Raw genomic sequence first — 27,250 nt, forward strand, 5'->3', positions numbered from 1 at the left:
GGGAATGCAGGCCTCACTGGGCCATCATGTTCATATGCAGTGGCTAAGAAAAGCCAGGATGTCATAATTTTCAAAAATATCTGGACTTATCAAAAGGGAACTTTGTTCCCCACAGAACCACTTTTGCTATGGCTAATGAAGCCAAATACACAGATGCTGTCTTTTCAGCCGTACACTCTGCAGATGAGGGTGGTGATGCAGTTTGCTTCTTGAGACACAGGCACCTGCTCCATAAGGCTTGTTATATGGATATTTTTCCTTATCCCTATGTCACAGAGGCCCCTTTTGAGTGCTTTTTTTTATTTAAGATTTGTCCCGCTCTCACCACTGACACATACAAGATGGTGCACAGACATTCAGATTCTCATTTTCTGCTTCTGTATGGATGGAGAAGCTAGGGTCTCCACTTGTGATTCTCCCTCACTCACTTAAAGGAGGACTTTTAGCATCAGTACCAGTAGGGGAAAAGGTTTGTAAAGGGTTTCGGAGCGAAAGCCAATGTTCCATGGAGCACTCAGTGCTGAAGTGGAACCCAGTGCTAAAACCAAAAAGGGGGGCGGAGGGGGGGGGCTCTCCTGATTTGGCGCGGTACGCACTGTGACACCCCTTTTTTCCTCTCTGACATCTATAAAATCAGTAGCAACAAAACAAAGATGACCTTCAGGTTCCAGGAGTGATCTTTTTGTGGCAGAACCTTGCTTTCTCTATGGAAATGTCTTGACTCGTGTTGACGGTCAGAGAGGAATGTGTAATGATTGAAATATTTGCCAGTTGCAGTTTTGCATAATATATGTAGAAGCAAAAATGGTGTTCTGCAATGGAGTTAGGGGCAGCAGGACTTGGCACCACTTAAGTGCAGTAGGCCAGACAAACTGTTTGCACATGGGCTGTCGCTTCTGTTAGCACAGCTTTGCTGTTAGTGTGCTGTATACATTAAAAATGCTGGGCACATAATTTCAAACTGATAGGGGCAAATTGAGAATGGATCGTGTAGATCTGCAAACTAAATATTACACGATGTGTTTTTGTGAAGGCATTTCTTGTTACCTTGTTGCTGCTTTCTCTGCCTTATATGCAAGTTTTATCAATTATCCCATTGACTTGATTTGTATGGTGTGATAACTACATATATTGATGGGGCAATAATTAGTAATTGCAGCTTCATGAAGTATCTGCTTTGGTGGTGGACTTCAGCTGTTTATGTGCTAGTTTCTCATGATTTATTAACTTGTATTAATTAGGTTGAAGGAGTTTAAGGTCAGTATAGCAAATCACATCCCTATAAAGAGAACAAAAATCATGCTGTATTTTAGTCTTTCAGAATTCACTTGTATAATAAACACGGAAGCCAGCTGCAATGTCCAGTTAGGATAACAGATTTGGTCACAGTGGCAGTAGGGGTTGTATAGTAAGAGGACATAATGCATGGCTTGGAGATTCCAGTTTTCTTTGCCTCATTCATGTGATGAGTTGGAATATCTTTGGAATGGGCATAAGGGAGCTGGAAGGTTGGGGCAGTCCAATAGGTGGGGGGGGGTCTGAGTCAGTGGTATATATTAGACAAGTGGTGGAAGAACAAGGTGCAGGACCTAGGTGTATGATAGCATAACTATCCCTTCAGCCTTTACATCATTACGTATTTCTCTCTGGAATTCAGTCCTCAAGTCTGATTTCCCTCTTGTTTGTGAAATAGTCTAGCATATGTTATCTTCCTGGCTGAACCTATCCTATTTACATAACATAAGTAGTACTGGTCTTGTCCTCCCTGACCTGATCTGTCGGACTTTTTTCATCTCCACTTGGATGTCCAGGAAAAGTTCTTGTCTGCATTTTAGTTTTTCCTTGCTCTCTGGTCAGTGTTCCACCACTTGGCATCTTGATCCCAAGGTCCTCCACCCTCTTCCCTGCTCCAGGAATTCCTTGGTGCAGTACTGATCACTGCAGTGAAAAATAGAGAGGATGGGGTGTTAACTTATAGCACTGACTTGTTGATACTTTGAAATACCAAGGGATGCAATAAAAGTAACCATTTCAGTTCCTTCTCAGTTCACGTACCTTCCTTCAAGATGTTAAATGAGAGATTGATAAAATTAGATTTCTCACACACGGGTAATAAGTGTGGGCTATAAAGGCGGGTGGGCGGGGGGAGGATTATTGTGAGTGTAGCCTGTGGAAGGGGACATTTTTGAGTCCCAGGGAAGCCGACTTTCTTTGAAAGTGCAGAGGGGAAGGCTGTTAAGTTTACATTCATGGGCTTATATCAGAGGCCCAGCTCTGGGAATGACATGGTTGTGAGAGCTTCTGTGGGAGTGTACTGAAATATGCATTGCCCCAGATTTGATGGGCAGGCTAGACAACTGGCTTTTATAAATGATTTGCAGACACAGCTTCAAGGCCTGGGGGGAAATAAGGGCTAAGATTAATTGATATCTCTGAAGAAATCTAGCATGTCTTTGGTGTCTGGCAGCAGGTAGGAAGGGTAGAGCAATTATACCTTCAACCCTCATGACCTGTGTTGTACTGTAGTTTGCTATCAAATTATACCTGACTGTTTTTCATGCATTAAACAGAAAGGTAAGGATGAAATATGATTGTAGGTAGATAAGAACAGCATGCTAATTAGGTGCCCCAGTCAGGTGTGGGGGCAGATGGATAAAATATAATGCAAATGCTTTGTTCATAGTGGATTTGTGAAATAAAATTATCTTGTGTTCAGTTTGCACATTATGTATACAGCTTTTTATTGTGGGGTGATTCTGCAGGGATCGACACTGGGGAAGATGTTTGGGGTTCTAATGGAAACTTTTGCCCACATGCAAAATGACATCCACCCATTTAACACCAATAATGCCAAGCATCAGTCTTTCAACATTGTTGTTTCCCAGATTTCTCCCTGACTCTGCGTGTATGTATTTAGGATTATGTTCACACCGATCTTTTCTCTTACATTTTTCCAAACTAAATCTCGCCTTATTTTATACCCACATTTTGTGTTTGTCCTCTTGTATTTCCATTGTGATTGATGTTACCAACTTTCTAATTTAGGAACATCTGCAAATCTTATCATGTTTACTCTTCTCTCCAGATTAATAAAGTGATTTTATCAAACCTGTGCTAACATCAATCCCACTGGTATTCCACTGTACAGCCCCTAGCACCATAGGATTTTTTACACTGCCAATCAAATGTAAGCTAAGTAGGAAGTTTGAGGGGCTCAGTTACTATAGTGATGGTGGGCAACTACAAGTACCTAAGCAGATACTAGATATTGTCATTTATCATTTTTTGTCTTTTAGTCAGTTTTCAATCTACACAAGTGATCCTACCCAAACCAGTGTGAATTTATATTTTAGGATTGAGACCATATCAAATGCTTTATTAAAATACAAATGTAGGACATCTGTTTGTCACTTCCTCCACTAATTTTGTAATTCTGTTTTGAAAAATCAGTCTCATCCCCTCACTTATTAATTTTATTTGTTTACTTATTTGGCTAGTACTTAGCTTGTATGTTGTTTGTTTGTTTGTTTGCTGTCCATATCTCCTTCATACAGTCTGAGTGTGGTTTGACTCAATTTTATCCTTAACGACACTTTAAAAATGTAGGACGTTCCTTACCAGTAAATTCCCCTTACTCACCCTTCTCTCCCCCAAAAAGAGTTTCCTGACTTTTCCAGGTTCTGGATCCTCCAGGCTGACAGATCGTTTCACCTGGTCAGCTGCTTAGTGGTGTAGGATGTGACAGAATTGAATGCCTGGGTTACCGTTTGCATGACCCTGTGGCCAATGAGAAAATGCAAACCAGTATTGCAAAGAAAATGATTGTTCTTACTCTAGTGTGCCTTTCAATGGCATGCTTTTTAAAATCTTATCCTTCTACTAAGCACTAAGTTATCCTCCAGGGGGATACTATATTCAGAGGGTGGAAATGATGCAGTGTTGAGTTCTTTGTGTAATGCAGCTTATATTTGTTTAAATTAGTTTGTCTGTGAGGGGTATTATAGTATTTGAGACTAAACTAAAGGTGGGGGGAGGTTTTCAAGGAAGGGAACATTTTAACACTTCTGGAAAGAGCTATAGAAAGAACAATAGAAGCATTCTAAGGGAGTTGAAGAGGAGCAGACACCTGTAAAGTTGTCACCTGTTGAAAGTCTTGCTGGATCACCTTGATTTGTCTGGGGTGGGTCCCAAGCTGAAAATACTTTCAGGTTGACGGAACATCTTTGTGTCAGGACTTGTCCCTGCAGGAAAAACTTCTAAAGATTGCAGTTTGAGGAAGCAGAGTGAATAGAGTGAAGGGGGAATAATGCAGTAACAGATGCAAATAGAAGGGGCATCTGATCTTGTTCTTTGATTTGAACCACTTTTGAATTCAAGACCAAACTTGGGTGGTCCTTGTGACAACAGGAATTAGGAATCCTGCAGAAACAGCACCCTTAACCCATGTGGAGAAAGATGTGCATTCCATTGTTCTGTAGTGACCACCTCATACCAACTAAATATCAGGATTAATAGACCCCGAAGCAGCCTCATAAAGCCCTTTCTAGCCAGCATAAAGGGTTACACACTGCATGATCTTTATGTAGAATGGGCTATCCAAGAGGAACTCCCTGATAGCAGCCTTCAACTACCTGAAAGGGGGGTTCCAAAGAGGATGGAGCTCGGCTGTTCTCAGTGTTGGCAGATGACAGAACAAGGAGTAATGGTCTCAAATTGCAGTGGGGGAGGTCTAGGTTGGATATTAGGAAAAACTATTTCACTAGGACGGTGGTGAAGCACTGGAATGGGTTCCCATGGGGAGGTGGTGGAATCTCCATCCTTAGAGGTTTTTAAGGCCCGGCTTGACAAAGCCCTGGCTGGGATGATTTAGTTGGGGTTGGTCCTGCTTTGAGCAGGGGCTTGGACTAAAGACCTCCTGAGGTCTCTTCCAACCCTAATCTTCTGATTTTTCTGTGATTAAAATCTACCTTTTATAGTTGTTAAACTTGTTTCTTGTTTATAGTATAACCCAGTTTGTGCAATTGATATGGGGGGCTGGGAGGAGGGTAAGAGGCTGTGCATACTTTCCTCCACATTGAGGGAGGAGGCAGATTTCATAATATACCTTTGGGTCTGCACTCCAAGGGAGGTGGGCACCTGAGTGCTGGGACAAGTCCCTTAATCTGTGTTCCCAGAGCTGGTCTCAGTGTTTGTGGTGTTCTGCAGTTGAGAGTGGCCCTGCCTGTGTGTGTGCTGGAGTGGGCTTAAGAGGCTGGCTCAGCAAGACAGGTTAAAGGGGGCCCCAGCTGGCGGAACAGGCGGGCTCAGTGGTATCTCAGCACATCAGGTGGCATCTTGAAAGGGGGCAACCCGTCACACCTTCCTTAAAAAAACTGATAAGAAAGAAAACTTGGGTAAAATTGAAGGAAAGGGGACAGAGGGTAGCTTTAATATTTTGCTGGCTAGTCAGTCAGCTACCAGGTCATTGGTTAATTCAGTAGTTTGATAAGATCAGCTTTTCCTCACTGCTGCGCCCCAAACATCCAGATAATGTTAAAACTTCTTAAAGGAGCTCCATTTACAGTGTTGCCATGTGATGTTGAATATCTGCAAACACAAGACTCTTGCCGTGTTAACTTTATCTGCCTGGAGTACTGATATCTTTTTTAAATTCAGATTTAGTGCTTCTAATTTTGTACAGAAAAATCTGAATTTGGAATATTTAGCTGTTAATTTCTTAAAAGCATCTGGTTGCCTATAAATCTTCATAAACTTTATTTTTTAGTCTCTGATACAGGTTGCAGTGTAATTACCAAGACCTACTAGGTTGTGTGTTCTGATGGTGTAGTGCACACCATGGCTGTGCTGTAAGACTATGAAGTGCAGGTATCTTCAGCTACGTGAAAACTGACATAAATTAGATTTATTTTGTAAAACTCCATCCTTCCACTGAATAATTAATTCATAGTGGAGAATAAAATAAATATATTACACTATTTTTTGTGATTATGTTGAGGTCTAATATAGAAGTAGTAGTTTTATATAGTTTGATAGCCCTGAATTTGCAAGACGAGGAAGATTCAGGGTCTGTTTCAATCTAAGATCTGGGATACGTTTCTTTTTAAATTAAAAACCTGAAAATTTTGTAAAATACAAAACCTTATATTAAAGGGACGCTTGCTAAAACCAGTGAAAAGCCTGCTCGTAATTGACAAAGATGTCAGCATCCATGTTGGTGTCCTGACAGTAGCATTTTTGGCTCCTGCTGGTCTGTGAGATGAGCAATACTCCAAGAGCAGTGAGGACAGATATCTGCTCAAGTAGAAAATTCACCCATTCCAAGGCATTAGGGTTTCGCTGCAGGTTTCCCACAGTTTCTGCTCTGTTCTGTACGAGCTAAGCCAGGGGCGGCCAAACTTACTGACCCTCTGAACCCCATATGACAATCTTCAGAAGTTCGAGAGCCAGGGGTGCCTGCCGGGGTTCAGGGCTTCTGCCCCACAGGAGGCATCTGCGGGTCTTGGGGCTTCAGTCCCGCTCCTGCTGAAGCCCCGAGATCTGGCAGGCGCACCCCACAGGGCTGAAGCCCTGAGATCCCCCCACCCTGCTGGGTAGAAACCTGTACCCCACCACCCTGCTGCAAGGCAGAAGTCCCGAACCCTGTCTCTTCCCCTCCTCTCCCCTCCCCCCAGTCTGGTAGGTGGAGCGGGGGGGAGGGAGTAGAGGGGGTTCCGGGAGCTGTACTTTAACTGTAAAAGAGCCATATGTGGCTCACGAGCTGCAGTGTGGCCACCCCTGAGCTAAGCATTCATTTTAAAAATTGCTAATTTCTGATTGTAACGCCAGGATACAAATCAATGCAGTATTGTCTTGAGTCTGCAGGCTGAAAATGAGGTACAGATGTCTCAATGTCATTCAGTTTAACTGGTTGTCAGAAGATCATAATCGGATTCTAAGTTCAACATAGTTAACTTCATGTACTTTTTCATGTCATGTTTTCCTATAGGAGAAACACCTAGCTCTAATGGTCTTTATCCATTAAGCATGGACATACCTGTCACATCTTTGATTCCTTTTATTTGAAAGATCTTTCTTTAGGAAGAGGTTTCAAATTTTGAATGTATAAATATTTATTTGGAGCCGTTACTGTGCTTAAAAACTAAGGTAAAATGATATTCTGCTGTATGTCATCAGTTTCTTTAAAAAAACTCTCATGGGACTCTGCGAATTTGTGTACAGAATTGTATAAACTATATTCAGAAACATTTATTCCATCTCTAGTCTGTCTGCATGCCAGTGCAGGCCTAAAAAAAAAAGTACACTCAGTGGACTCGGGTGTGGCTTTGACCCCATGACCTCTTGCAGCCTAATCAAGGATCGTGCCCCTAACCCTACAAACTGGATAAGTGTGGTCCAAAAGCAGCCATCAGTCTCCTCTGTTGGGTATTGCCTCCCCCCTTTACTGCTGTCAGGAATTCACTCCCATCTCCTCAGTCTCCTTTAGCCACATGGCCTGGGGAAGAGCCTGTGGTGATCTCCTTCCCTCCAAGTGGGGTCCCTTAGCTGTCATATTCTGTGGGTCTTTGGAGGTGGCTCCCTTCTGCCTCCTAGCAGCATCTACCGTCATTTACCCTAAATCGGCAGGACCCAGCTCTGCTGGTATGTTCAGGGGCTCAGGGAGGGCGAGGCATCTTACGCCTTGTCTAAGTTTTGTAACATTTTCAAGCTGTCACCTGACAAACACACAACTAAGGAGATACAGAACGCTCCATGTAACCTTTACAACTTAAGGGGGAAAGGAGACCACATCAAATGTTATGACAATATTATTGTCTTGGTAAAAACTTCTGCTTTTATAAAAAGCCTAAACTAGCAACTTATCCTTTCTCATAAGAGCACAGAGATGAGCAGGGTTAACATAAATCACATCGAATGACTGTGAAAAGTATTCAAAAGCATAACGAATGGTCGCGTCAACAACGTATCAGAATTTCACTCCAATTCATACTAAATAGTATAAGAGAAGGATGCATTTTACAAATGGATTTAATTCTTTGCTGAATAGTGACTCACTACTGGTGTGTCTACGTGATAAGGTATCATAGTGCACAGTTACAAGGGAAGGGGTATAGATTTGCTAGGGGAACATTAATTGTGAATTTCCTGACTCTTGTGGATTTAATTTCAATCCTAATTCTGCCTTGGCATAAGCTTCATCTTCTTTCAGTGGTAACATGGGATGCCTATCATGAAGTCTTTCTGGCATTGGTGCTTTGACATATGAAATGTGCTGTATTTTGTGCAGATGTTGTTTGCTCTTCTAGAAATTCATGTTTGAATCAATGCAGTCTTTTAGTTCCTGGCTTTTGTCATATCAATTTTTAATTTGTGTAATTAATAAAAATAAACTGCATCTTCCACAGCTATCAGGCCAACGTCCTTCTGTTCTTGCTGCTTGTTTGGCCGCAGCAAAATCAGACAACACAGAATGGCCTGTCAGCAAAGGAGGTAGTCCAGGGACTCTGAGCTGGCCTGTTGAATATTGGGATGAAATTTGGGGAGATGTAAATGTTGCAACAAATGACATACTGTACAAATATAGCACCGCATTTGCCAACTTAGGGTATTATAGACTGCAAAATTACACTGTTTGTAGCCAGCTCTGCCATGAGTTCAGTGTAATTGAAATGTAAATAGATCTTAATTTGTATGGGATTTGTTTCTGCCACTAATTCCATGTTACTCTTTGCAATATGCTCTTGTAACCCTGTTACAATCATCTCATGAGAATTGGTTTCTTAATTAAAGCCAAGAAAAAGCACCAATGTTTTTTTCTTAATGACACTAATTTATGAAGAAGTTAGGATTTAGCTTTAGGTTATTTTTTTTCCAGTTCAGAAAAACATAATTAGGTTTTTAAAAGCATGCTTTTATATGTAGTTCAGAAAATGATTTTATCGTTATTTTCTTTCTAATGGACAAGTTGGGATGGAAATACTGTTGCTTAACATAGAAGGCAATTAGCACATATTATGGAGTTTGAAGTAGATATACTAAATAGTAATTTGGAATGATGAAGGGTAACCGCCTAGCAGCTTGTTAGTTTGGTACATCTCTGCCATCTCCTATAAACTCATGAGCTGTCTTTTGTGCTTGGAGTGCATCTCTTCAGAGACAAAATAATCAAAAGAACCAGTGTTGCGGGATAAATATGCTTTTTTGGACAGGTAGGGGATGGGGGAAGGGGTATTTAAGCATAAATTTAGTGCTAAGGAAAGGTGCCAGATGCATGGCATTACCAATCAAAGTTTGTTAGCCAAACAATAGCTTGAAAACTCCTCTCTCACCAACAGAGGTGAATACAATGAATACCTGTTACCATTCACTAGGCTTTGCCCCCTCTGCCAGCTTACTGAACCCTTTTGTCTCATCCCCCCATCTGCACCTGTTTGTTTTCATATGGTTCTCTATAGCCTCCAAGTGTGCCTGGCCTTTTTGCCCTATTTACCTATCGGTACATATACCTCTCTGGATCTGACCCACTCACCTTAAGCATACAAGTTCCTGTTTCCAAAACTGTCTTTGAAAACTCTCATTTTGGCCACGAACCATAGAACCCTGCCTTCGTGACTTACCTCATTCTTCACCACACTAACTTTAAACCTAAATTTAAAAATCAAAGTAGGAACTTGAAGCATGTCAAAGTTACTGCTCAGGTACTGCTTGCTATGCTTTTATGCTGCACCCTTTTCTCCTTCCTTACCACTAGTAAAGTTAGGCAGTTGGTGTTCTGATCTGGAATAGGTTTTGAATGTACAGTGTTGAGGGAGATCAAAGAAGCAACTAAATCTGTGAAATGATAATGGGAAATGTCAATTACCAGCATCCAAACATCACAACAGGGCAAGGTTTAGGGAAATGGTTGCTTGACTTACTAGAGTACTTCTTGGAATACCTAGTCCTAAAGCACACAAGAGGAAAGGTTGTTTTTTTTTACTTACTCCTAACTGAGATACAGGAGTTGGTCAAAAAAGTAATTGTAGCCTTACAGCTATTAGTGATTATAATTTAAGTACTGCATCCTCAGGGAGGAATTTCATATAAAAAATAAACCTGTCACTATGCACTTAACTTTAGAAAGGGAGATTGGGGGGGGGGGGGGGGGGCAGGGGAGAAAAAAAAAAAGGCCCTGAAGTAAAAACTTAGGAAAGTAAAATCCTTAGCCTACAATAGATATGAAGACTGTGCATATCCCTAAACTGAAAAGGAAACAGGAAGGTAAAAGAGATGTGGTTAATTGTCAGAGATGAAGAGAGTATTCAAGCCAAACCAGTATTCTTCTGAAAATGTAAATGCAACATTAGTGAAACTAATAAAAATAACATAAACTATGGCAGATGAAATATATACATATGTCTATTTTATGAAGACAGGGATTTTTGAAGAGTAAATAGCCACAGAGAGAAACAGTGCATTTTCTAAATGTGTGAAGCAGAAAGCTTGCAAAAGAATGAGTAGGTCAACTGGACTATCAGAGAGTAAAAAAAAGAAATTGAGACAGACAAGGCCATAGCAGAGAAGCTGAATTTTCTCGGCATCAGTTGCCTTTCCACAGAAGGTATCTATTCTGTCAGGTAATAAAATTTGAGATGTTGTCAACACAGGTGGTATTGGAGCAATTTGGCCTCCTGTAGTCAATTAGAATTCTTTGTGTCAGCAAAATAGGTGGTCAGATCAGGAAAAAGGTATCCAACCAGATAATTTTTTAAAGTAAAAATTACATTGACTTAGCTGACGCTTTTGTCAAATTCTTTTTACACTTGTTAATTGCCAGTCTTGCGCTAACAAGTTAAAGGACAAGAGACACATCTGAGCTGAGTAAGCAGAACTAAAATTGGCTGCAATACAAATCAGATGTCTAATAAGCTGTATAGTGATCATCCTCCTGGTGGATCTGGGGTGCACATGCTGAGCTAGAACTCCATCTGGCAGACTATTTAATGATTGACACATACGGATCCCATTGGCATGAAATTGGTGCTTAGCCAGCAACATTTTTGGAAGAGCCCATACATTTAAAAAAAAAAAAAAAACCTTCTCTCGAAACAAACATTTTTTTAGCTGTGTATCTCTGGTAACTTTGTTTCTACCTCAGCATTAGAATTTTTAAAATATTGCACTGAATTCTGTAATAAAAATGTACTTGGGGTGGGGAAGCCATAAACTAATTGCAGAATCCATTACCTTCATGATGTGACAACTAGACATTTAACTTCAAGTGGTATTTTGTTTTGAATGTATATAGTCTACTTCAGTTTTTCCCCCTCACAGATGTAAACTGCAGTAATAATACAGAACAGTGTGTCTGGGGTATGACTCACTCAGGTGCGTTTATTTTTTGCATTTGCATAGAGTGAAGATAGTCCCAGTCCTAAGAGACAACGCCTTTCTCATTCAGTCTTTGACTATACAGCAGCATCACCAGCCCCATCACCACCAATGCGACCATGGGAGATGACATCAAATAGGCAGCCTCCTTCAGCTCGACCCAACCAGCATCACTTCTCAGGGGAACGATGCAACACACCTGCACGCAACAGGAGGAGGTAAATGGATTAGTCAGATTGTGGAGTGGTTTCTTGCTAGGTTGTCTGCTGATTCAGGCGAGACCTTTTTCAAGGCAGCAGTGATTCATTAGCATTAGAAATGAAGTATTCCTAGCAGAAGACTCCTAGTTATACAAGACTATATGATAAATATTAATTTTGAAAGCTTTGTTGATAAACATTTGCTATTATCGCTGCTGAAAACTGGTATTGGAAGTAATTCATGAGGTCAGTGTACTGTCTTCCTATAATTTCGTGTGGACATGTACAGTTGGAGAGTGGCTGCTCCTTACCATTTTCAGTTAGAATCCGTTTATTGCTCTAATGCTGTACATTACATTAGTGTGTTGTACACATAGACAATGTGTCAGAAAATCAACCAGAAACTAAAGATTCCTATTTCTGGACAGGCTACTACTAGTAATAGTAGACTAATTATTTTTATAGTGCAATAAACGTGCATGACACTTACAACTTTGTCCTTTCGTAATAAACGTACAATCTAATTTCAAATGAGAATGAATAAAACTGACAAGGTTGATGCAAGTAGTATCATGTGATTGCTTAGATGTGTGGTGCACGTATTGCAAGGGTTTACATTTTTATCTTAGTTTAGTTTTGGGCTATGGTTCGTAAGCCTCTGTCAGTTGGCATTCTGTTAGTTTATTGAAGCTGTAGCACATTGTTACTTATTGTTAAAGAAGTCTTTAGGGTCACAAATCTTGGAAGCTTTGGGTCACAACTTTCAAAATTATATTTGTTTTCATACAACCAGCAGTCAAAACTAATAATGCGAGTCAGTGAGTTGATTTCTTGGATTATTGCATGGAGAGAGGCAACGTGGTCCAGTGGATAGGCAATTGTCCTGTGACTCAAGAGACCTGTATTTTATTGTCAGCTCTTCAACTGTGAATCTCTGTTTTGCCCTCTTATCCTCTGTCTTGTCTGTTTAGACTAACCTCCTCAGGACAGGAACTCTCTGTACAGTGCCTAGCACAGTGGGCCTCGAACTTGCATGGGGTTTCCAGGCACCATCGTAATACAAATAAAAAGTAGATTACTAGTAAAATAAGCTCAATAGGCTTTTACATAATTCTGTTTAAAAGTGAAATTAATTTGCCCTTCTAATGAACTTGCTTCAAGATTTATCAGGTTTAGTCTCTGTCACTATGTATATCCATTAATCTGCTGCCCATGTAACAAAACCTGTGCATGCTCTGACTGGAGACTGTTTTGAAGCTATTGGTCACCAAATGGCTAGCAAATAAATCAGTACTGCCAACACCAAGCATTTTAAAAAAAGCTAGACCCCAGAAAATCTTGATTCAAAATAAGCTTTGTTTGTTAGTCTGCCTTCTTCCCTCTACAGGCTCAAAAATCAGCTGTCATCCCAATTTGTGATTATTTAGGTTTGACATTCACCCTTATGTACACAGTGGACGCAAGGGTGGACTTCTCTCAGCTGCAGGGAAAGTGTCTGCATGGTTTGCCCTCTACTATTTGGGAAGATGGAGCTGCTGTTTTTTCCCCTTTCGTCCTTTCCCTGCCACACTCCAGCTTCCATCCCCATTCTTCCTGCCTCCCCTGATGTATAACACACCACCTTCCCTCTGCCTTCTCCTCAGTCTTGTTACCCTCATGTTCCTTCACATCAGCTCCATGGCAGTAGTTCTGGTACTCTGCTCCCTGATTGAGAACATTAAAAAAGTTACTGGGGGGGGGAGTACTTATGTTGAACAGCTAAATACAGTGAACAGGAATCTCCAGTTACAGACAGCTGTGATTGTTGTTACTGGCTAAGAATTGCATGCATCTGGTTATATTTATTTGTTGCTCCGTTTCCCCAACCTTGTTTCATTTGTTTGGTCCACAAGTTATGCCTTGTCTTTTAAGTTTTTAGAGACAGACTGTCATTTACTATTTTTGTGTATTTACCCAGCACAATGGGGCCCAAACTGGTTGAGGCCTATGAGCACTACTGCAATATGAATGTTAAGTGCAGGTTGTGACTACTTTGCATGAGGCATTTCCAGTAATTCCAAGTTAGTCATCTGATAGAGCTACACATGGAGAGGTTATCTCAGAGTTACACCTAAGGAAAGGGACATTTCTTTGCAATTCTGACATGTATCTGATCACCTCAGAGAAGTCTGTTTGCATCAAGTTCTGTTTTTTCCAGAGTACTATGTTCTGTGCTGCCCATAAATCAGTATATAGAAAAGTGCCCAAAAAGTGTTGACAGTTTTTGTTTTCGTTATGCCTTGTTTCCTTCTGGGTAATTAACAGAAGTAAAGCTTGACTACTGGGACTACTTGTGGAAAGGTAAAGGCAGAACTGAAGCTAAAAAAGCTACTGTGTCTAAAGATAAATGGCAGGGGAAAGTAAGGCATCTCTACTTGTTTAGTTTTTTCAAAATGTTGAAACTGCCATCAGTGACTTTTACCACTCCCAAGTCCTTCCTTCATATGACGTTACAGCTTTGCAACGATGTTAGCTGAAGATTATAGATATAAATCAGACAATTTAAGCTTCATATCTGCTACTGTAAAGGTGTTTATAAAGAAAGTTTAAATCTGAATTCACTAAAACTGAAATCTTGCTGCCTGCATTATTAAATAAAATATCTGCAGTAGTAAAGTTACAAAAATTATATAGGTCTGTCTTCTCTAATGATGTACAACCTTGAACAAGTGGACCTTAGTAGTAATGCAATTTTTAGACCTTTAAAAGCAGTCACTAACATAAAGCATACTTGAATACCTTGGGCAAGTTGATTTATATGTAACTGACTGTGACATAGTACTGAATGTACACAACCTTAAAGCTAGATTTGTATCTGTGCAGCTTTATTTGATTGTCTTGTGTGATTATGGAAAGCACTGGGGGTAAATCTTTTCGGATGACACCAATAATAGTTATGTCAGCATAACTTTGATAATTTTTGCATAACTACTAATAAACACTATAATAGATTCCTAAAATGGAAGAATACAAGGGAAACATGTACCTGCTTATAAGGCTTAAATCCGCAAAGCTCTTCTATAATATAACACAAGTAATTATAAGCGGGGTTGGTAACAACACTTGTTGTTAAGATTGCCTGACAGTTCCCATTATAAGACACTGTTTTCAGTTGCTTATAACTTTGCCAAACTTTAATGATTTGAGCTGAAATTTTCTATCCTGGGTGTGTTTTGCTCAGGATGATTTTTGAGGTGGGGGGAATTTCAGCCAAAACAGTTTCAGCTTTTTTTGAGAATGAGGTGAGAGGAAAAAAATGTTGTTTTGCCCATGTTAAAACATTCTGGTGTCTTTTTCTTTGAGGAAAAAGTGCCCCCATGCTTTGCAGCAGAGACTTGAAATTTGGGCAGAAGGTGGCCTATGTCAAATTTGCCTTTTCCTGTTCTTGTGAAAATCTGCCCAAATTTGGCCAAATTATAAGACTTGGAAAAATTGCAGTTTGCGTATGCTCTGTAGAGACTTGCTAGCGCGCAGCTGTTCCCCAAAGATTTCGTCTGCAATGGGCGTGCTCCAGAGACCAGGCAAGTCACTTAAACTAAACTTCTTACAGGTAGTCATTAAGTGCTCATTTTCTGAGTGCTGACTTCAGACCCTGCATCTGATTAGCAGAAGGCCTGAGCACTCTCAGTTGCAAATAGTCAATAGGAGCTGTACTTTGCTCACCGAAAGAGCTATGTTATGCTCCGTAATCCGGTTTTAGGTGTCTCAAATTGGGCATCCAAAATGAGTGGATACTTTTTATATTAATCTCTGTCACAGTTCCCCCTCTGTAAAATGGGGATAATACCACCACCTTAGCTCACAAGGGTGGTGTGAAAATAAACGAAAGTTTGTGAAGCATTCAGCTACTACATTAAGTGCCAGAGAAAAAGCCCATGAAGAAATTAATAATTCTGTCTTCAGAGCAGGGTATGAATAGTGTGCACTAAATAAGGCCTGAGGCCACACACTGAATAATGAGGAGAAAACAAAATATTGAATAGCTGCTCATTTAGTGAGCAACATCCATTCTGTGTGCTGAATGAGTCACACGGTCCTTTGGGAAAAAAAGTGTGTGATCATATCCTTGTAGACTGTATTCTCATGCATACGTACAAGATTGCACAAGCAACCTTAATCCTGGCATTTTCTAACTTTTGAGTGCTTGACTTGGCAACCTTCATGTTCTTTTAATGTATCTTGTGATTACAATATCTGTATAAAAGTGCTTATATTAATTTAGCTTATGCTGGTTCTCCTGATTGGCATATTTTGGTATAATCACTGTATCCTGAAATAATTGCATCTATACTGAGGCTCTTATCAGTATACCACTGTCTGTTTAAAAAATAAAATTACATCCCTAGCCGACATAACAATGTTGATGGAACTGTCTAGTACAGACTTGTCCTCAGTATTGGATTATGTATGATATTGTTTAGGAAAGAGGCCTGTGGCAATTTGTGTGACGTCTTCCCTTTTAATGTGTTCCCAGTCCTCCTGTTAGACGCCAGAGAGCGAGAAGGGATCGCCTGTCTCGACACAATTCCATTAGTCAAGACGAAAACTATCACCATCTCTCCTACGGACAGCAACAAGCAATAGAAGAGCCCCGAGCCTTCCACCCACCGAATGTATCCCCCCGTATGTTGCACCCAGCCGCTCATCCGCCACAGCAGAATGCAGTGATGGTCGACATTCATGAACAGGTATGAGAATGTTGGGCTGAATGTGCTAAGGACACTGCATTTCTCTAAAACTTTCAAAAACTCCGAGTAGTTGGCATTGAAAATAGAACACTGTGGTAACTACTGCTGGCAGTCTGTTGTGGCAGTTTCTTTCAAGGGTCATAATGGTGCACTAGTAACATACAGCAGTGAAAATATCATAAAATATTGGTTATAAAAAAAAAAACAAATAAAGCCTAACAGAGAGTGAAAGTTACCGATTTGGCCAAGGCAGCCATCAGCACAGTTCCAAAGGCCTTCAGATCACACTTTTGAAACATAATTTTTCTGCTTCTGAAGTGAATTTAGTTTGAGAGGGGATGTGGTGTAGTTATGAAGTAGGCATTCATAAACGCTGAAATAAAATACATATCTTTAGCTCTAGGTGCTTTTACAGGATTAAAGTAGACAATATAAAAATAGAATTCACAATGCATATAATTGACTGCCTTCATGTGGATAGAATCTAATAAACTCCTGTTTTCAGCCCCAAATCTGTTACTCTGACTCTCAGCCCACTCCCTCCCCAAATGCCCCAGAAAGAAGTTAATCTTGGCAGCATATCCTAAAAGTGAAGTTTTGGACTGAGACGCCAAGAGGTGGAGCAGTTTCCAGAATCAAGGACCCTTTGGAGAAGATGTCCCACTAGCCTAGCCCCACCGTGTTCACATCAGAGGGCCTATAGCCCAAGTGCATTTGTTGACTGCAACTACATAGCATCACATGGGGAGGGAGTTGGCCTGTCAGGTAGCGAGGTCGCAAACTGTTTAGAGCTTTACCTTAAAATTAACACTTTAAAACCCTGCCTGTAAACTAATGTGGTCAGTGCAGATAAGGGATCACAGTGCAAAGTTCTCCTCAGTAAGCAGACATCTACATTGTGCACCTGTGAACTTCGGGTGTACAAGTTTAAGCTAACAGTCTTTCTGGCCTTCTCCAAATTTTCCCTTATGTCTGATAAGTGATCAACTTGCTGGAGCACCTCAAAAGGAACACCAAATTTGTCCTCCCACTCCGGATGATGAGATTACATCAGGGCATGTCTGGGGGAAAACAGGTCCCACAGCACTGCTTCTGTGCCCTCTCGGCATCTTCTATAACCAGTGTGTCAATGTTGCCAAGGTCTAGTCGCCATGGTTACTGGTGGGTCCTTCATGCTGGTCCTTGACACTGACCCTACTTCAGGGAAGGGATCACTTCCTCCTGGATGCCATGATTGGTCTGCTCCATGAGAGAAGTAGTCCTCTCCTGACTCACATCTGGCACGGCCATCAGTGCCTAGCAGTCATTGCCTAGGAACCTCTGCTAACCCTGCTACAAAAGGTCTGCAGTGGTGCCCGAGCTAAGTCAAAGGCCACTTGGACTATCTCCCCATAATGTTTTCGTTGTAGAGGTATGCAAGACTGTCATCTGTATAGTAATACTTGTTTGGTTCTGTAGCAGATCAGGAGAGCAGTTGTCTTTCATTTATATTAGGGCTGTCAATTAATAGTGGTTAACTCAAGCAATTAACTCAAAACAAATTTAACTCGATTAAAAAAATTAATCGCATCTTTAATTGCACTGTTAAACAATAATAGAATACCCATTTAAATTTATTATACATATTTTTGGTTGGTTTTTCTACATTTTCAAATATATTGATTTTCAATTATGCTAACGAAGCATGAAAGGGCATACAAATGTTTAGCATATCTGGCATGTAAATACCTTGCAACGCTGGCTATAACAGTGCCATGTGAACTCCTGTTCTCGCTTTCAAGTGACGTAAATAAGAAGTAGGCAGCAGTATCTCCCCTAAATGTAAACACACTTGTTTGTCTTAGCGATTAGCTGAACAAGAAATAGGACTGAGTGGACTTGTAGGCTTTGAAGTTTTACATTGATTTATTTTTGAGTTCAGTTATATATAAAAAAAAAAATCTACATTTGTAAATTGCACTTTCACAATAGAGATTGCACTAACTTGTATGAGATGAATTGAAAAATACTATTTCTTTCTTTTTTACAGTGCAACGATTTGTAATAAAAAATATGAAGTGAGCACTGTACACTTTGTATTCTGTGTTGATTGAAATCAATATATTTGGAAAATGTAGAAAACATCCAAAAATATTTAAATGGTATTCTATTCTTGTTTAACATTGCGATTAAAACTGGGATTAATTGCGATTATTTTTTTAATTTTGCAATTAATCGCAATCCATTTTTTAAATAATTTGACAGCCCTAATTTGTATTTATTTCCTGCTTGTTTGTTTGTTCCTGCTTGTTAATTCCCCAAGAGTGGGATCTAGGCAAGCAATTCATGAAGGAAGAAGGGTTTCTCTAGATAATTGCCTTTTATGGATCCACACTCCTTGTCTCTAATTCTTTGGAGTCTTTACTGGAGATTTCTGATATATTATAAGAAACCAAGCAGTGTTTGGGGCCCTCTGTCTTTTACTCCCTCGGGTTTGAATGTTGAGTTCTAGTAGATGTTGCTAATTCCCAGCCCTGGGCATTTTCAGACCAGGAGTGTGGGTCCTTAGTGGCAGTTACCTGTAATTGTGGTGCTTTGAGGCATGTAACCTTTCCCTTCCTAGCTTTTAAATTAGCCTTTGGTTTTATCCACTGTTCTGTTACGTATATTTTAGAGACATCTCTTGAGCTTTCACCTTAGAGTGGGAATATGCAAAGATGGTTATCTTGGGAGAAAAAAATTATCTGAATTTTTTTCTTCGATATCTCTGTGGAAAATCATTTAGCTTCTCTTCCCATCAGAGTTTGGAAGACTGTTTAGCTACTTGTACATTTTTCCTTCTGATTTTAATTGGCTTTTATGTGGGAGTTACTGCCTCCTTTTTGAAAGGAACTAATCTGAACACATGAGGGGGGCCCTACAGAATCTGAGATGTACTGTTTTTGTCTTGGAGGATTTAATGTTTTGAGTTGAGAGTTCCCTCCCTGGCGTTGTTCAGGAAGCACTGATGTAAGAGCAGTAATCTATTGAGGAGGATATTTTTTAAGAACAGGAATTCCAGGTTTGTAACTTTTTTATACTGTCAGTGTAAAATGTGATTTTTCTGGTATTTAGGTGAAAGTTTGCTATTTTTAAATGTCAAACCATAACTGTTCAGAACCCTCTGAATTGTGTAAATTAACAAAATTACTGAAAATTGTTTGTTTCAATGCAGATCCACCAGGGCACAGTCCCTGTCTCATACACAGTAACAACGGTGGCACCACATGGGATTCCGCTCTGCACAGGCCAGCACATACCAGCTTGTAACACACAGCAGGTCCCAGGATGTTCTGTGGTTTTCAGTGGACAGCACCTTCCCGTCTGCAGTGTGCCTCCTCCAGTAAGTAGGTTTATCTAATGACACAGGCTTTCATCTCCAGTGTGTGGGGGTGGGCAGCCTGGAGCTTCACAGCTAATGTAGTTTTGCTGTTTGCATCAGAGAAATCCATTCTTCACTGAGGCAAAGTGTGGGTGACCTTTTAGCTTGATGCAGGGTTGCGTGTTTTATGTTTATGTACTTTTTTTCCATAGTGGTGTAGTATTTTCTTAACATGTTTTAACTAAAGTCAGAACTAGCTTAGGCTCCAGTCTCTGGACACACATCCATAGCTTCACAAAACAAGTTCAGAAATTTGGAGGAAAGGGTTTTTAACATTAATCAAATAGTAGGAAGCCCACTAAAATAATTGACTAGGTGTAAGAGACCCCTTCCCTTCAGAGGGTGTGTGCGCATATATAAAATCAGCCCTTCCAGCTACATCTCTAAAATCAATAATTTGTGTAAATACTAGCAAGATTTTTAAAAAAAGACTAACACAGGCCAAAAGATAGCACAACTATGTGGAAACACATTAACAAAGAAACTGTCAAAACATCCTTGTTTATCTAATAACCAAGTTTCTCCCACATTGCTGGGAGCAGAATAACTGACTTGCCGAGCTAACTCTTTCCTGTCTCAGACCTGAAATGGTACAAAGAGTTCATCTAGATACTAGATGGGGATAATACCATCCAGCTACATTACATGCATACCACCTTGCTGTCAGAGAGCGAATTATCATTATGTAAGTGCTGACAGTGCACTCAGTATTGTACAAGTAACAAATTAAGCCACTCCCTGAGGAGCTCACACAATCCAGAAATCCAGAAAACTGCCTTTTCGTGTGTGTTTTAAATAAGGCGATAATGGAAAGTAACACATGTTGTGTCTACACCCCAGTAATCATTTGGAACTTATAGACTGGAAAAAATCTTTGTGTGCGCAGGGCTGCATTTCTCTCAGTACCAATTCTTCTGTACCAGTCACACTACTGAGCGGTTCTCTAGCCCCCACTTCTGTACTGATAAAAAAATTTTTTCTATATAGTTAACTTGGCTTTGTTTTGCAGTTCTAGAAGTTATGAAAATAGGGTGACTTAACGTCCTGGTTTAGGTGTGAACTAACATTGTTAAGAACCTTAATTTCCTGAGTAAAGCACTTTTCTGACTTCAGAGTTAATTTCTCAACTTTAACAATGCATAAATAAACCTTTTAATATGTAATATTTATATGAAGTGTATATGCAGAAGCATATCAGTCCATTTTGCAACATTTTGTTAACATATGAACGTTGACCGCCCCAATTCACACCAGCATAACTTTTTTTTCCTTCTTTTTCAAGCAGAAGATTCATTCCCTTTCCCGCTCCTGTTTACTTCAGGGGCTTTTTGAGCAGTGAAAATTGCTCATATAATTTGTAAAAAATTATGGGCTTGATTCTCATTTAAACTAAAGATACTCTGCATTGTAATTACATTCACAGCTATTTCAAGACCCTTTACACTGCCAGAGCAATCTATATCAGAAGCTGCTGATGCATCTAAGTTGATGGACCAGGGACAGCAGTTTTAATTCACTTTGTCCAGACCCCATTCACTCCCCTTTGGATATCTTCTTCAGCTTTCTGGCATCCTGCAGTCTAAGATGCCTGTTGGTAGCACTTCCTCTTCATAGTTGTTTCTTTGCTGCAGCACCTCAATCCTGTGCAGGGAGAGGGAGCTGTCAAAATTGAAGTGATCTGTTACGTGGTCAGAGTGCCAGGGAAGCAGAGAGGAAGAACTCTCCTGTCTATATAGATTGTCACAGTTTTAAGAGCTGTGGATCTTTAATGCTCAGTACCCTTCAGTGGAGCCACATCTAGCTCACAGAAGTGCGTGACTGTGACAATGAAACAGTGGTTTGAACAGTGAACTCCTGCGAAAGGGACAGTCTCACATGGCCCCGAAAGTGCTAAGGAGCAACAGATGAAATTGGAAAAGGAGTATCTGTGCAGAGCAACCCGAAGAACTGATTGGAGGTGCACCCACCTATCTACCCTCCTAATGAAGCATTTCTGGCTTTATGCAGTCTCGTAAAATCTGTGAAACAGCAGAGGACAAAGGGGGGAAAGTCCAGTTCGAAAGCAACTACTACAATTAAAACTGCAGAGGAATTCGTTTTAAAGGAACCCTCCAGAATGTTTCAAAATCTGAGCTGGGAGAGCACAGAGAAGAAAATCTTTCATTGAAAAATGCTCAGAGTGGTGTAATCTGATTGGGGAAGCAGCTCTATAGTTCCAGTGCACACATGGGTGGAAGATAATTATATGGGTTTGGAACCATCTTCACTTAAACTGATTTCTGCCTTATCCATGACATTTTGTTACAATACTATTTTATATTCAAAACATAACAAGTTGGCCCATAAAACAGTCATAAAATACAGTTTAATCTGCTCATGGAAGGAGATAACACATCAATTTCATCGTGTATATTCAGTTCAGTGAAATCACTATATTAAAAGAATGTTACATTTGCAGGGAAAAATGAATGTGAGGAAATAGTCTGCCCATCTTCAGCCCTGCCCTCTTGTGCTCATACATTACAGTAATTTTTAATCACATGATAGCATGATATTATTTCCACAAGATCTCTCTTGCTCAGTGCATATATCTGTGACCAATCAAAACTGATTTTTCACCTGATCATCAAAATGTGTTGTCTGTCTCAAATTTCAGCTTTCTAGGTCCACTTATAGATATTAGAACTGTTCCCAAAAAAGGTTGTTGGGTTTTTTTTGTTTTTTAGTGTTAAGTTGGCTTTTCATTGCCTTCATCTAAGAAATGACAGAACCATGTTTGCATACATTTTTTTTTTAAAAATCACCTTTGGGCAAAGATGAGATCTGGAAAATTTTCAGCCTGTAAAATGAAAGCTTGACAGCTTATGCAAGGCATTTGACTTGGTACCACGTGGCATTTTGATTAAAAAAAAAAAAAAAAAAAAAAGAAAATGATGCAAAGTTAACATAGCACACATTAAATGGATTAAAAACGGGCTAACTGAAAGATCTCAAAATGCAGTGCAAACAGGGAATCCTAGAGAGCGTGTAGTGTTTCTAGTGAGGACCTGCAGGAATCGGTTCATTGCCCTACACTATTTAATACTTTTATCAATGACCTAGAAGAAAACATAAAATCATTATTGAAAGTTTAAAGTGGTAAATAATGAAGACAGGTCACTGATACAAAGCGATCTGGATCGCTCGGTAAGCTGGGCGCAAGCAAACAATGTGCCTTTTCATATGGCCAAATTAAATGTATACATCAAGGAACAAAGAATTCAGGCCTATACTTACTACAGGGCTGAAGATTTTATCCTGGGAAGCAGGTGACTCTGACAAAGACTTGGGGGGTCACGGTGGATAATCTGCTGAACATGAGTTTAAGTGCAATGCAATGGCCAAAGGGGCTTATGTGATCCTTGCATGTATAAACAGGGGAATCTCAGGTAAGAGTATCATATCAACGGCCGACAGACCACGTACTGACGGTACTAAGAAACCCAGAGCTCCTACGCAGTTGAGCTCCGCCACAGGCGTTAAGGGGAAAGTGAAACCCCATGCCACAGCACCAGCAAGCAAACCATTGGTACTGAGCATTCCAGCGCTAATGCTGCCACCTACTGCTGGTACTATGCACGCCAGCCACACACCTGCGCCGATAAACACACTCCAGCACACGGTACCGAGCTCCACCATCCCACCGATACTGAGACCGGGCACATGACAGCAGTTCCTGTGTCACATAGACTTATCTGTCTCGGTACTGCAGTCTCCTCTCCTCGGCATTAACGGTACCATGGTACATGCGGTACTTAGCCAACCCAGCTCTCCACAGCTTTCACCACAATTCTCTAGTGGGGAGGACAAGGGAGAGAAGGATATAGGAATGCTGTGGCAAGTATCCTCTCCTGTGGCTACTCCTCCCACACAAGCCCCACCAAGCATGGGATTCCCTGTAGATTTTACAAACCAACCCTGGTACGGCCAACCCTGGATGCCCACAGTGCCCCTTCAACCGCAATGGCCATTCTGGCAGCCATGGGCTCCATATCCACAATAGCAACAACAGGGAATACCCACCACTCTGCTCGCAACTGGTGCACCTCAACCACCAATATTGCCATCAAAGGCACCTTCTGCTGTTTCCCAACAAGGGACCGAAGAACAGGAGGAATTCTCGGACCCAAACGACCAGGCTGACATTCAGGTTTCATCTTTCTCACTGGATGGCACAATTATGCCTCCACCTCCCACCACAGCAGACAACTTCAGGATTTCTACAAGACAGTGGCCACTTCGCTAGACATCTCTCTGGAAGAGGTCCAGGAATCTCACCATAAGCTAGTGGACATACTACACACGTCCACTTCATCCAAAATCGCCTTTCCCATGAATGTTGCGATTATGGACCCTGTGAAATCGCCTTGGCAAACCCCAGCAACGATTGCACTTGCCTGTAAAAGGTCTGATAAGTATTACGTGCCGGCCAACGGCACTGAATTCCTTTCCTCACATCCAACGCCAAATTCGTTGGTTATCGATGCGGTGAACAAACGGGGTAAGCTATCATATGGGGTGTTTCTATAGTCTTGTTAAGACTGGAAACAGCTCGACCTGTTCGGCCGCAAAGCATACTCGGCTGCGACCTTACAATTGAGAATTGCCAACTATGAGGCCCTACTGGCAAAGTATGATCACAATAATTACACAAGTCTCTCAGAATTTATAAACTTTATTCCAGAAGACAAAAAGGATCAGTACAAAGCACTCATCACAGAGGGCCACCTTATCACCAGAACAGCGCTACAAGCTGCCCTTGACTCCGCTGATTCCACAGTGAGATCCATCGCAACAGGAGAGCCTCCTCATTTCATCTGTCCGGTTTCCCAAAGCCAGTGCAGACCACTGTAGAATACTTACTGTTCAAAGGCGCCAAACTCTTCGCGGACAAAACGGACAAGTTATTGCATATCCTGAAGGACTCAAGGGCTACCTTGTGGTCTCTGGGCATCCACACACCTAGGAACAAGAGACGGCAGACCAATTACCAAACTCCTCAATGCTTCCAACCCCCTCTGTATACCCAACGAAATAGATATTATGACCAACAGGGGCGGAAACAGAAAACTTAGAGGAGAAGGCAGTTAGCTTCGTCGACTACTACCTCTCAGCCATCAACCTCTAGACAACAGATTTGAAGCCTTGGTCGAGGCTCGAGAATCCCATCTCTCTCAATGCTGGCACCATCTACCACTGGCAAAATTTTTGGAGATCGCCTACTTCCATTCTACCCCATCTGGCAGTCCATCACCACAGACAGATGGGTATTAGAAATCATCAAAACCAGTTACTCCATCCCCCCCTTCCCCATCCCTCTTCAGGGACCCCTCTCACGAACATCTACTGTGGGAAGAGGTGAACCATCTCCTATCCCTGGGAGCAGTAGAACCCGAACCGACCGAGTACAGTAGTCCCATTACTTTTTCACGCAGGAAAAAAAACAGGAAGTTGGAGACCTATTCTCAATCTACGGCGACTCAACAATTTGTAAAAACACAGAGATTCCCAGGATTCGAGAGCGGGGACTGGTTTTCAGCCCTCGACCTTCAGGACACGTATTTTCGTGTATCTATCCATCCCTCACACGGGAAATTTCTGCAGTTTACAGTAGCACAAGAACACTTTCAGTTCTACCCTTCGGCCTTTCCACTGCACTGTGGGTATTTTTCAAAGTACCTGCTGTAGTAGTGGCCTACCTACGCCGAGAGGGGAATAATATTCCCGTACTTGGACGACTGCCTGCTGAAAGCACCAACACTGCAGACAGCCATAGATTCCACCCAACATACAATAAATCTCTTCACCTCCTTACGACTTCAAATAAACTTGCAAAAGTCCACTCTAACACCTGTCCAATGCCTGGAATTCATTGGAGCAGACCTCAACTCCCTCGAAGCAACTGCCTCTCCCTTCCAACAAAACACTTTGACTCTAACCACCTTAATCTCAACAGCGCGGAACAGCCCTCAGGTGTCTGCCAGAACTTGCCTACAACTCCTAGGCCACATGGCCGCCACGACATCCGTCGTCCAACATGCAAGGCTACACATGCAGTGCCTTCAAGCCTGGTTAAGGACAAATTATGCACCCCACAGGTACAGCATAAACAAATTCCTCATCATGCCCAATAAAGGACTCCCTGCAGTGGTGGACCAATCCAGACAACGTCTGCAGGGGTGTGCCGTTTCTGCAGAATCCACCAGCGCTCACCATCACCACGGACACATCCCTCCTAGGCTGGGGGGGCACATCTACAGACACAGTCTATACTGGTCTGCTGGTCTCCAGCAGAGTCCCAGCTTCATATCAACCTGCTGGAACTACGAGTGATTCAGAATGTCTGTTCTCATTTCCTACCACTAATCCAAAACAAAACGGTACAGATCCTCATGGACAATGTTCTACATAAACAGGCAAGGGGGAGTGCGGTTTCACTCCTATGTGTGGAAGCCATGCATCTTTGGCAATGGTGCATCAAACACAACATCCGTGTTGTAGCTTCATACCTACCTGGCTGCCAGAACAACATGGCAGATGCCCTGAGCAGGAAGTTTTATCAAGACCATGAATGGGAGCTGAACACCTGAGTCATCCGAGATATTTTTCAGATGTGGGGGTTCCCAACAATAGACCTCTTCACAACCACGCACAACTCCAAATGCCCCCAGTTCTGCTCCAGAGCAGGACTTGGGCGACACCTTCCTCATCAAGTGGAACACCCCCCTCCTGTACTCCCTCCTCCCCAATCCCCTTCTAGCGCATGTACTCCACAAGATGAAACAAGACGGATCCAGAGTGATCCTAATAGCCCCCACGTGGACGTGACAAATGTGGTATCCTTACCTTCTCTACACACAGGCTCCCACTTCTGCCTCGGCTTCTATCGCAGGATGCAGGTCACATCATCCATCTGGATCCCCAAAAACTCCATCTCAAAGCCTGGTTACTACATGGCTCTTGGGATCTGAAATGACATGTTCCGCAGAAATTCAGAACATATTATTAAACAGCTGTAGGGTAACTGCCCGACACACCTACAGACATAAGTGGAAACTATTTGAATCAAGGTGCCAACGCAAACAGACTGCATCTGTGTCAGCCTCCGTACCTCTTATTTTAGACTCTCTCCTGGAACTTAAACGGGACTTTTCATGAGTTCCATCCATGTACACCTGTCGGCCATCACAACATTTTATCATAAAGCTGATGGATTCTCTATTTTCACGCTTCCTAAAGGGTCTCTCCAACTCCTATCCAGAAGTGAGAAAACCTGCCCCACCATGGGACCGCATCCTAGTCCTTCACGCCCTCACCGGGCCCCCTTTCAAGCCCATAGCTAGAAGCTCCTTACTACACCTCTCTGAAGGTTGCATTTCTAGTAGCCATTACATCTGCCAGATGGGTGGGAGAACTAGCTGCTCTCATGACGGACCCACCCTATACGATACTTTATCTTTAAAAATCTCCGACCCCATCCTAAGTTTTTGCCTAAGGTGGCTTCATCATTTCACCTT

The 27,250-nt window shown here is 41.5% G+C and overlaps 1 protein-coding gene across 5 annotated transcripts in view; it reads left to right on the forward strand.

Annotated features, from left to right (window-relative positions):
* The window catches only part of LOC112111152 (E3 ubiquitin-protein ligase RNF38), a 196,626-nt gene that overhangs the window by 135,804 nt on the left and 33,572 nt on the right, over positions 1 to 27,250 (forward strand). For all 5 annotated transcript variants that reach the window (XM_026646353.2, XM_029914321.1, XM_024206451.3 and 2 more), the window contains 3 exons: positions 11,392 to 11,585; positions 16,081 to 16,294; positions 19,488 to 19,655. In XM_026646353.2, coding sequence (XP_026502138.1) covers positions 11,392 to 11,585; positions 16,081 to 16,294; positions 19,488 to 19,655 — 576 coding nt within the window. The remainder of the gene's footprint in view (positions 1 to 11,391; positions 11,586 to 16,080; positions 16,295 to 19,487; positions 19,656 to 27,250) is intronic.

Source organism: Terrapene carolina, unplaced genomic scaffold (genome assembly GCF_002925995.2).
Source record: "Terrapene carolina triunguis isolate 2854851 unplaced genomic scaffold, T_m_triunguis-2.0 Scaffold35022, whole genome shotgun sequence".
Classification (NCBI taxonomy): Eukaryota; Metazoa; Chordata; order Testudines; family Emydidae; genus Terrapene; species Terrapene triunguis.